We start from the raw sequence: 12,431 nt of genomic DNA on the forward strand, positions 1-12,431 counted from the left end.
GACCAAACTGATTAATATAAACTTGTCACAGAAATCTGATTTCAAAAAAGCCACCCCAAAAACCCAAGTGGCCAAAAAAGAAATCAGAGCAGCAACTCTTGATCTCTTTCTCAAGCTCAACAAAGCCTTTAAGGTGCTCCTGCTAAACCTGTGTGCCACTGCATCATTTACACCCCATGCTGGAGACCAGATGCTCTGGCAATGATAAAATCACATGAAATCTGTATTTATCTCCAATACTTTATGGTCACAATGTCACAGCAATAAAAATGCAGAAAGATCAACAAGGCAAACACTTGGACTGACACCAGGATTAAGAATTCAAGTGTCAACACTGCTAAAATCCTAAAAAATACTTTTTATTTGGTAACAATCCAAACCCAAAATATGCTAACTGAAGCAAGTCACTTTGGTGTATGTTGCTTGTAACATATTTGCTTCCACTGAGTTACTCATTTTGTATTCCCACATAATGTGCTTATCTCAACTCCCTGAGAAAAATACATTGGAGAACAGTTTAAAGGAGGACAAGAGACAAAAGTAATTTATTGCTGCAAACTGCTGTGCTGATTTCAAGAACCTTTTCCCTTGGATTTTTTTTAGTATGTTCTAACAAGTTGAAGTCAGATTTACAGTCAAGCAGGAGCATGCTTTGGGGGAAAAGGATTAGCCTACTTAAGTTCCATTAAACATGGAATAATGGAAATCAAAACTGCTTCAGGCTTCCAGGCAAGTGCTACTGCAGAGCCAGTGTCAGAGGAAGCAACTCTACTGAAATTTGTTCATTCACAGGGTGGCAAATCAGAATTAAAGTGTGACCTAAACTTCACATTTGGAGTTGACTTCTTGGCCACAACAGCTACAAACAGTCTGGTACAAAAAAGGGCTGCAGTGGGGAAAACAGGAATGCCAAGCATAAAAGCACCTCTCAGAGGTAGGAAAAAGAAGTCATTCACATGTTCTGATAAAATTAAAAAAGAAACAAAATTGTCATTGCCCCCACATACAGAATACACATCACCCAGCATCAGTGAATAAATGCTTAGAAAGGGCAGTAATATCCAAAGGAAAAAGGATTTTGAAATCCAACACAATCCTACACCATATTTCCTGATTTATTACTGCTCTGATAATTCAGCAACAATTCACTTTATCTAAAATACTTTTTATTCTTAACAATATTTTAATTTTTTAATCACTCTTCTTTTTTTAGCCAGAACAGAAATTTCTTTTCTGCCTCCAATATTTTGGGCATTAAAAGTTCAAAGATACTCCTAAATCACAACAAAAGGAGGTGAACACAATGTGAACTAAAAGACTTCTCCCACATGGAAGATGGGCACATAAACACAAGCCCAGTTTTATTTATGATGTCAAGACTTATAAAATATTTCTTCTTTTACTTGAATGGGGAAATTACTGATGGTGTCACTTCTAACTTCTCAAAATTTACTAGAAAATAATGGCCAGTTTCCCAGCTACAGAAATGGACAGCCAATTCCAGATGGAACAATTTAAAATAAAAATTGAAAACAGAGGAAAGCCCATGTTTGTGAAGATGGAGAAATTAGAGAACAGCCCTATGCTATGATTTAAGGAGAAATCTATCACTGGCCTTGTATTTTCTAGACCAGCTGCTACTTTCAAAAGCCATCTGCTTCATTTTCCTGCACACGAGTTTTTTATGCAGCTGCAGTGTTTCAGAAGAAGGTTCACCCAGGCTGACAAGCAGTTCATAAAAACACCATGCTGGATTTAGATTTCTTTATTAAGAACAACAGTAAAATAATTCTGAACTTGGCAAATGCTTTCCAGTTTAGGGATTTTTTTTAAAAAAAAGCTATTAGATACTGTGTCTTAAAAAGATATTTTAGGTTTAAACTTGTTTATAGCCTTATAAATTATTACATAAAATTATCAAACTTGACATTGAATTTTCAAGCATAAATGCTGTGGAAATTCTTTAGCAACAGTACTATCAAATGGTGTCTCATAAAGGGCAAATACCAATAATTAGCCACTACTGGCTTTCCCAGCTTAATGTTACCAAGAAATTTCCCACAGGATAAACTCCAATTTTTTAGGAGGACAGTTTAAAAATAAGCAATCTATTCCTCTTGCTTTTCTTTCAATCTCTATGACCTACTTACACAACTTAGTTCTTTTTAATTTCTATTTTTTTCCCAAATTTGCACTTCTTTGAACACTGCATTTAAACAACCCTTCAGTGACTAAGTTCCCAATGAAGAGTTAAGACCATACCCAAAAAGAATCATCCCAACATAGGAGATATTTACATAAGCAACCAAACAAAGAAAATGTCTTCTGTTCTCCATTCAGTACATAGAACACAAACAGTAATTACAATAATTTAATGAAGCATGAAAACAAAGATCTATAATACATAATTTTTTCTTATCCATTTGTTCTACACATTTATTTTTAGCTGGTGCTTTTACATATTGGGAAATTATGTACTTCCACTTAGTTGGTGAAATTTATATTAAAAAAATACAACCTGTCTCTTAATTGTCCTGTATATGCAATAATTTATTTATTCTCAGTAATTTCTTTGGATTTATTTTTAACAGCTCAGGTGTGTTCTAACACCTACTTTAAACATTCAAGTTTCTAACTCTGGAAGGTAATTTGGTGTTAGGTTTTGTATGTTATAGTTCACCCTCAGCCAGCACAGAATTCAATCAGGATCAATCAGGACCTCTGTTTTAAACCATCACACAGCACTTCTGGTGACACCCATCCCACCAAAATCCACAGAAATTATTCCTGCCATTTACTAGTTCCAGCTTCTCTAATGAAAGACCAGAATATCTCAAGATATCCATGGGAAAAGCTGATCTTCAGCAACCACTTTTGTGACCAGGACAAAAGTCCAAGCATACAGCTCATTTGTTTTCCCCAAATTTCCCATTGAAAATGAAGAACACTGCTCTGCTCTGCACCTACAACACACAATTCCACCTCAGTCCATGACACGACTCTTCTGTGCATCCCATCCACAAAAAGAATGATCTCAGATATTCTCTGCTACTGCTATGAAATGCATAATTTGGGAAATGCATAATTCTCTGCTTTCAGCTGTATTGCTCCTTGTAGTGTTAAACAACACACCACAGCATCACTGTAGGACAGACACATGATTGGGTTAATGTGGAACAGCCACCCAATATAAATTCTGGTATCTGTAAGGACCAAACTGCTTCTCCATCCTGGTTTTCCAGGTTTATGTAGGACACCAAATTTTCATCATTACAAAATCAGCTTGGAAGAGCAGGGTCCCAACCCTCACTACTACAGCTTCAGAAATCTGATGCAGCATTAACCCTGAAAGATTTGTGCCTCATCTGCTGTGAATGAAGCCCCATATGCACAAAAGCCCAATGTCTGCTTTTAATGTCATCAGTATTTTTAGGAGCCACCTTAATGATCATAATGGTAGTTTTTAAAACACGCAGGAGGGAAACACATATGTGTTCCCACCCCTATTTACCCATCTGATAGTATTAAATTTGCTATAGGAGATAAGTCAATATTAGGGAAAATGAGGGCTTTGGCCTCATCTAGGGGAGTTAAAAGCCCAGATCCAGTATCAGGATAACATTCATCTGCCATCTGCCCTCAGCTGCTCCTCCTCTTCGTGTCCCAAGGTCACAGTCTCTATATTATCTAGGGCTGATCTTTGACATCTCTAACTAATTTTGGAAGCTCCTCTGTTAATAATAAGGGCATTAGAGATGGGCTGGAGGGAAACCAACTTGTGACAAGGCATTGTTCTGGGCAGAGCAGCTAAAAATGGTGCCGTCTGTCCGGGCGGGCTGAGCTCCAGATGTCACCGCAGAGACGCGGCTGCCTCGCAGCACAAAGTAGGGCTGGGCTCTTGGGAGCCATGCAGAACTCAACCCACTGAACAAGCCTTGCTCCCAGCTCATGTTATACTTCTCCTTTCCAACAGAGAGTTTCCAGGTCAAGAGAGTCCTAGCATCAAGGTAAATCAACTTTTCTGTGGGTTGCTTTTTGTTGTTATTCACAATTTCACCTGCTAATTGCAGTCATGGTTTGTTCCACACTACTAAAGAGACATTTCCACACATCAGTCCATAGAAACCTGGCTCTAGAATTTGAAATCTATCAGGCTGAATTATGAGCTGAATTTGAGAAAAGCCCACAAGGAAGATTTTCACTGTTCTGGCTGACAGGTGGAAATTCTAAATCAAAGCAAGCCCTTCCCTTTGGCCTGTGCTTGGCTGAGCAGTTAGGAGGTGTTCAGGAATAAGAGGAAGTTTCACATTCCTACCACAGAGCATAAGGGAAAACAGACATTGGGCACACAACATTTGTAGCCAAAGCAGCTCCACAACTATACAAAAGCAGAGCCTAAAACAAGAATGCCAGCATAGTTTGGAGGGTGTTAATCAACTTTCACAGGAGAAAATGAATACTTTATAGGATACTGTGAACTTCAGCAACTTCAGAAACCTACCCCTGTCAAGGAAATCTCACTTTTAATTGTCTACTCAAGCTGTAAAAAACAGACAGGAGAGGTTCAGATTCATTTATAGTTTTATCAAAAAATATATTTTTAGTATCTTTTTAATGAGCTGCAGTTCTTCTATGGCCACCTTCCTGCAGGGCACAGTTTATGCCTCAGCCTTCATGAAAGATTTGTTGGGTTTGGGGTGTGTTTTTTTGTTTTGTTGAGGGGTTTTTTGTTTTAAATAGGATGCCAACATCAGGAACAAGGCCAGCTTTTCTCCCAATGTCCTTCATTTCCTTCAAAGCTTTTCCTGTCAAAGTCATTTGCTTTAGGTCTCCTATTTTTATTAGGGTATAAGAGATGTTGTTATTTAATTAGGTTAAAGAGTCTAATTCCCAGCCTGCATTTCAAATTACATCTCATGCACCTCAGCCTTATAAAACTTTAATCATTAAGTTATTACAATAATTGCATGGACTTAAAATTTCCTACATGTCAGGGACAGAGTTATAAAAATAATTTAATTTGCATGATGTATTTATCTGCCACAATATAAAGAGATATTTCATTTAATGAAATACCTTTTGAGTGTTAACATAATCTTTACAGACACTACAGAGACAGAGAAAAAAAGTGCCAACTGGTCACAAGAAACTTTTTCTCCACTTTTTCAGAGGATGTTTTTTGCCTTTATTTTTCTAGTAAGAAAAAGGGGGTTTTTTTTGATCTTTACTTTTCAAAAAGATTTTTCTTATGAAAATGAACCTTGCAGTGTACTTGTCTGGTGAGGCACAGAGCCCTCATAGCACAGAATTCAGCTTATTTTTTTCAGGGCATCACTGACCTGCCCTAACTTTGAGATCATCCCCTGCTTGCAATTTCTTCTTACACAAACTTTGGTTAATTTTAAAAAGTAAATTCAAAACACAGCTCAGTCCTGTGGTCTCCTTTATTATATATATTAACATTTCCAGGCTAGCTCCACACTGCAGGCTAAACAAGGCAACAGAGAAAAATTCAACACTGATAAAAACAACCTTTTCTTGTTCACTGGGATAAAAAAAAAAACCCTCCAAAAAGTTTCTTTAAAAGTCTTCTGTTTGAAGCACAAGGACAGCAACAATGGAACAGCTGATGCCCAAGAGCTGCCCCCACCCCCATACAGATGCTTACTCCCTTTTCATCAAGGGATAAACCATCTCCAATTACTGCAGGCTAACATGTTATTCAAGGATAAATGTGTGCAGGCTCTTGTCCCACAATAAAAGGAAGGCAATTCAAGCAGCTTACGTCTGATTCTCATTACATGGATGTTTTTAAAAGCTGTATTCTATCTTCATTTGAGATATGGCTTTCGTTGCTCACTCAGCTACTAAGGCAAAATAGAGGAGCCTGTCCTCTTTATTTCCACTTCCCAACAGCCATGTCACTGGAACACAGGGAAAGGAAGGCACTCACTGGGAATTTCATCAACACTTATTTAAAGCAACTGGAAATACTCCCAAAAAGGACAGGAAAACGGTGAAATCTTATTTCCCTACTAAAAACGTGAGATTTTTAATTTTCCTTTTGTACCTTAATGTTCGTTTTCTCTGAAAAATGTTAATAAATCATACAAAAACCTAGATATCTTCACTAGACTTTCACAAAACAGTCAACAGAACACACACACAGATGCCACTTCCTGATAAATCTTACCTTACAGTATTTTTATTCACTGTACTACACTTTCAAGGTTTTGTGGGTGGGATTAGAGCTCACTTTTGATTCAGATTTGGGTATTCAATACCACAGGACCCAACTGAAGGCTGGCACATAAAACCTGTGCAGTGAGCATCTGCCAACTGTGGAGACAACCATAAATCTGGCTTTTCCTGATTTTTGAATATTTCAGCCTCACAGTTCCAACAGCACTGGGTGGGATCCAATTTGCCTAATTTGGCTGAAACTGTAAGCAGTTGGGCCCAAGGGGCATAATGCAGTCCATGCAGAATCACCACCTAAATGCTCCAGAGACTGAAAAAAGAGAGGACACCCCTGAAGTCCTGTCACCCACTACCTCTGACACCTGCCAAAGAGAGCAGCAACAAAACAAAAAGGCACAGTTCCAGCATGGGTTTGTTGATCAGAGCTCTCAAATGGGATGTGAAATGACATGACTGGAACACAGAGCTCCTCCAGTGAAGGGGAATGACCTAAAGATCAGCCTCTCCCCATCTCTGGCCTCAAAGCTGAGGCACAGCCTGACACAAGAGGCATCGTTAGTGGGACTGATTCTGATGTTATTAACGAGTTGTGTGGTTTCCCCCTGCTCCCACACAGTAATTTTAATCCCTTGCTGTACAGCTTGCAGAATGAAAGGTCTCATTAAGTGCCCTGCTTTACACTCCCAATTAAGAGCAGCTCACGCCCACCGCAGATGGCAGAACGGGCGCCGCGACCGCGGCACCTCCAGCCACAAACACTTCTGGGCACAGGTTCTTGATCTGGTCAAGACTCTTGAAGGTGAAGAATATTCAAAACCAAAGAAAGGTCACAGCATCCTTAAAACAGTCAAGAATCAAGGAGAAAATAGTGATTTCACATATCAAGCCCAAGCTGAGAAGCCTGAAATGCAGTGATTTGCAGAGGACAGAGCGCTTGCTGCAGTGAATGGGAGCAGTCATGCATGTGCACCACAAACGTGTGCCAGCTTTGGGTTTAACAGCCTGGTAATTGTGCTTTGGGTGAGCTGCATGAATAAACCCTGCCTGTTGACAGTGATTAAAGTAACATTTTGTTATCTTTACAAAATGCCCTGTACTTTTCCAGAAGATCACTTGAGGATTTAAACTTTCTTTTTCAACAATACTGTGGCTTCCAATTCAGATTCAAGAAAATCATTAAAATTTCAAATTCCATGCGTGACAGAGGTAACCATGTTTCTTCTCCTTCTCCATGAACCTTTGTTGCTATACATTTTCAGTTGAAATTTAATTGAATTTGTTGCTATACATTTTTAGTGAGATAAACAATGTGTTTGGATATTACCAAGTTAGCAAAAAGGTTCCCAGTCTCATTCTGACAAGAAAATCACAGGCATCTGGTCCTCACAAAAATCTTTTTTACTCATTTGTAACATACAAGACAGCAATGTCTTTGAGTTTTACATTGAGAAAAGCCAATTTGACAACAGAGGCGTTGTTTCTGTCAGATTTTAAAAATTTTTAACTGGGTTCTAAACTCATCTCTGACAGTTGCTTCTGTGCAGAAAGCTCAGGATTTCTATGTATGCATGTATGAATTCTGTACATTCTGTTGTTCTTGCCTACACACAACATGATGCATCTGACTGAGAGCAGTGGTTAAGCAAAAGATGTTAAAATGTTGCAGGGATGACACTGAGATAGGAACAGAATGTAAAAAATCATCTTTCCCTGGTTTTTTATCCCCCCCTCTGCTGTAGGCCTGGTTTATGATGCAGTGTTACTGCTTAAATTCTTCTCTTGCCTTCTTTTCATACGTCACTGCTGCTGCCTTGACACTTTACCACATAGAAGTTATTGTCCTAGTTTATCCAAGAGGACAAGTGAAATTTATGGAGCAAAGCAGAATCATGGATACAGAATGACAGCTCTGGAAAGTTCTGCACCTGATTTCCATGACAACGGAGACCCAAATACCTTAGAGCACCCCAAAACAAAGAGCAGTGACTTTTAAAGAACTGGATTCAGAAATACCTCACAATAAGGTGAAAAAGAAAGGGGAAGAGAAAATAAATGGGATTGTGTAAAGAGCAAGGAGACAAGAAACTCTGATTTTTATTTTATAACAGCACTGGGATTCAGGGCACTGTCAGATACAGGGAGCTGTCAGCTTTGCCTATCAGTCCCAATGACCTTCCAAAACCTTCTATTCTGAGCCATTTGTACCCATCTGTAATGATTTCTCCAAATTTAGTTAGAAGTTAACAAATATTCCTCTGGCATTTCAAACTCCTTGCTTTACAGAAACAGTTCCCTGAGGCAGAAATGAGAGGACACTGCAGGCTTGCCAGGTGTTGAACAGGAAAGTGATGAAGTTCAAGGAATTATTTGGGAGCTCATCACCCACTTTTGCATCATGGGAAACACAAATCTCCTGTGTTTAAAACAATATGAAGGACGTTCCTTGCTGCTAAAGGAAAAACAAACATGATTTTGTTGTACAAGAGCTCCTGGCAGTACTACACTAAAACTCACCAAAATTCTGACATTTTAGGCTGAATGCAGCATATCACACAAATCACTTAAACTAGAATGTGAAGTCCAAGGAAGCACTGCAGGAGAAGTGTCTTTTCAGAAGTCAACTTCATCGTAGATCAACACAAAAATTGCATCACACAGTAAAAAAAAATTAAAAGACATTTACCTAAAACAAGAATGTTGTGTGCACAATTGTGCTTGCTGGAGTTAGGGTAACCATTTTAGTCCCAACTCCCCTAAAAATACCCTCAAGTGGTTTTATTGTGAGCTTGTTGATGTAAAAGCAGATTAAAATCATTTACCTGAATAAAATTAGAATTTAGTGTTTAATTGATAGAAACTTTGACTATTACACCATTTTAGTAATTCAGAAGAGATTTTAAACCCAAGAAAATAACCTAAGAATGTGAGTGGGAAAAGCATTTGATGGTTTGTAGTGAAATTGTCACTTACTTACACTTAAAAATAAAAATAAAGAAATTCATCAGTTTAATCAAGTGTGAATGAACTGTAAGAACCCAGTGGAACAACAGTCAATTTTATCTGAGTTAGGACAATTATTACCTGCAGAATCACCTTGGTTTTAGAACATATTCTTCACCACTTCTCAAGCAGAAAGATGCCATGGGCTTTGTGCCCTTTCTGCCTTATATATGCAACCCTAAGTTTTTTCTATTTTTCTACTTCTGCAGTAATATGCTACCCACATAAACAAATCCAGAGTTTTCTAAATTCAGCAAAACCAGCAAAAGACAGAGCAGAAGAACAGAACATACCTGCTGATAGAAAAAATTTAGAGTTGGTTTGTCCTCAGTGAACTGGTTTAGAAATCCTTTTGGCAAATACCGAATTCTCAATTCATATCTGAAAAGCAAGAAAAAGAGACTGTTGAGCAGAATTAAAATGAAGATTTCCTCACAACATTCTTAAAAATACAAATAAACTCAAAATAAACTTAGAAAACTAATGGAAAACTTCCTTTTTGATCACTCAAGAGAACTAAACTGGAATTTCTCTGTAACAGACATTTCACAGAGATATTAACAAAGGACCTTTGTAACAGAAGCAAACTTAGAGCCTTGCTGCCTTCTCAGAGCTTCAGAGAGGACCAAGCACCAAGTCTTGGAGCAGATCAGCTCCAGATCCATGGGAAGGGAGGCCCCAGCTAGGTGAGAACAGATGAGCTGCCAGAAGCCCTGACATGACCCCTGGCAACAGCTTTTATCTCTGCTTCTCACAAGCAGGGCCTTAAACGCTGATCCTGCTGCTCCAGGAGTGACAAACAGTGTCACTCACCAGGGAGCCAAAGGAACAGGGCTCTGCTCCTTCTCTGATCTATGCTCCAATATTCACCCCCGGATTTTCCATAGGTTTTGAAGGGATTTCTCTGTAAAAAGTTCTCTGCTCCCTTATTCATCATCAAGACACATGCAAAGCTAAACAGTTTTGAACCTGACATATTTTTAAAGGTAATTCTACACTGGAAGTGAGGGAAATTCAGAATGAGCCTTGACCCACGACCTACACCAAATCTGTATCACTTCTCAAACCTTAACTTCTGCTTTCAGCCCCTAAATTTAGTAATATTTCTTGTCATAAACTTCTGCTTCCAATCCCTAAGTTTAGTATTATTGCTTGTCCTGTGGTAACAGCCTATGGTGTTTGACTCAGACTGTTTGCTTCCTCCTCTGACACATTCCTTCAATGAAAGTCTGATAATGAATGTCTCCATCCCTTGGGCTGTGCCAACACAGCATATCCTAACACACACTCTTAACAATATTTCCCTAAGTAAGTATATTTAACAATCTGCTCATGATAAGAGCAAATATTACAACATTTCAATCAGTTGGTTTCAGCAGGACAAGAACTTCTTTTCAGCAAGTGATTTGGCTGCAATCAAGATTTAAGTGAGAATTTGGTAAAAATTTACTAGAATTAAGTGCTGCCTAGGTTTCCACTGCAAGCAGAACTTGCAATATCCTTTTTTACATTGAAAATCCACTGTCCTGTTAGAAACCATTAAAATAAGGAAAAAATTTGGAAATTGTAAATACACTGTACACAAACAAAGAATACTAGAATGATGTCTTGTAGTATGACAAAATAAGAAAACATGTTGTTAAATTAAAGAATGAAATGCAGGAGGCTGAGGACACCTGACAAGAGTAGATTTACAGTGGATACAAGGGAGAAATATTTTACTCTAAAGGTGGTGAGGCCCTGGGACAGAGAAGCTGTGGCTGCCCCACCCCTGGAAGTGTTCAAGGCCAGGTTGGATGGGGCTTGGAGCACCCTGGGATAGTGGAAGGTGTCCCTGCCCTGTCACTGGGGTGGACTTAGTGATCCTTAAATGTCCTTCTCAATCCAAACCATTCTGTGACACAAGGACACAGACACAGATAAACAAAAAAAGACTCCAAGTCACAGTTAAGACAAACTTTCACAGGTTACTCTCATATGTAAGGGAACATAGAATCACCTTCAATTGCTGATCAGCCTTTACATTTCATGATCCCCAGCAGATAAGTGGTTACTCACTAAAATTTAGGTGTCAGCCAAATTGAACCTGGAGGTGTTTATGTGTCAGGGAGAGAAGGCAGCACAAGCACACTGTCCAGAAAAGCAGAGCCTCTCCTGTTTTTCATTCTGCCATATCCACTAAAATCTACTGCTGAACACAACTGCAGAGATTGACATGGAATAAAACAAGTCTGTATAAAAGACTTCCTTCCTTTTTGGAGGGCTCTATAATCCAGTGCATTTTAGAATGACAGAATCATTAAGGTTGGAAAAGACCTTTAAGATCTTCAAGTCCAACCATCAACCCAGCACCACCACCATGCTCCCCACTAAACAGAGTCCTCAAGTGCCAAATCCACACTTGCTTTGGAACACTTTCAAGGATGGTTACTCCATTGCTTCCCTGGGCAGCCTGTTCCAGTGTTTGACAATCCTTTCCATTGAGAATTTTTTTTCTAATATCCAACCTAAATCTCTTCTGGAGCACAAATATGGTGAGAAACAGATGAGGAAGCAAAGGAAGGCTCAGGGGAGACCTTATCACTCTCTACAACTCCCTGACAGCAGAGTGTAGCTAGGGAGGGATCAGGCTCTTCTCCTAAGTAACAAGTGATAGGATGAGAGGAAACCATTCCAAGTTGCACCAGGAGAGGTTTAGACTGAATTATAGATCAGAAAATTGGACATTCAATATCAGAACAAATTTCTTCATGGGCTGTCAGAGATTGGAAGAGGCTGCTTAGGAAAGTGGTGGCATCACATCCCTGGAGGGATTTAAAGGTAGGTGTGGCACTTGGGGCCATGGTTTGTAGTGGCCTTGGCAGAGCTGGGTTAACTGTAGGGCTTGATGACCTTAGAGGTGTCTTCCAGCCCAAATGATTCTGTCATTCTAGGATGAAGAACACCATTACTCTCTGAGATTAAAAAAAAAACAACAAAAACCCACAAAAACCAAAAAAAGCAAACCAACAAACAGAGGAGAATCAACCTCTCTCCTTTACAGGGACATATCTTCTTAACTGATCAGCCACGAAAGTGCTGCTTCTTGCAACAGGATCTCATGAGAAAATCAGGTAAGGCAAAGCAGTTCAGCTGGGACAGTGACTGTGAGTGACCTTCATTAGCTATTTATAACCTCATCTCTGCCTGTGGGAATGAAGGAGCTGACTTCCAAAGGCCAACACAAGGAT

General features: G+C 39.1%; 1 protein-coding gene across 8 annotated transcripts in view; it reads right to left on the bottom strand.

The window, feature by feature from the left end:
* Window positions 1-12,431, bottom strand: part of PTK2 (protein tyrosine kinase 2) — a 189,396-nt gene that overhangs the window by 78,705 nt on the left and 98,260 nt on the right. For all 8 annotated transcript variants that reach the window (XM_077189424.1, XM_077189423.1, XM_077189394.1 and 5 more), the window contains one exon: window positions 9,495-9,582. In XM_077189424.1, coding sequence (XP_077045539.1) covers window positions 9,495-9,582 — 88 coding nt within the window. The remainder of the gene's footprint in view (window positions 1-9,494; window positions 9,583-12,431) is intronic.

Source organism: Agelaius phoeniceus, chromosome 1, assembly GCF_051311805.1.
Source record: "Agelaius phoeniceus isolate bAgePho1 chromosome 1, bAgePho1.hap1, whole genome shotgun sequence".
Classification (NCBI taxonomy): Eukaryota; Metazoa; Chordata; class Aves; order Passeriformes; family Icteridae; genus Agelaius; species Agelaius phoeniceus.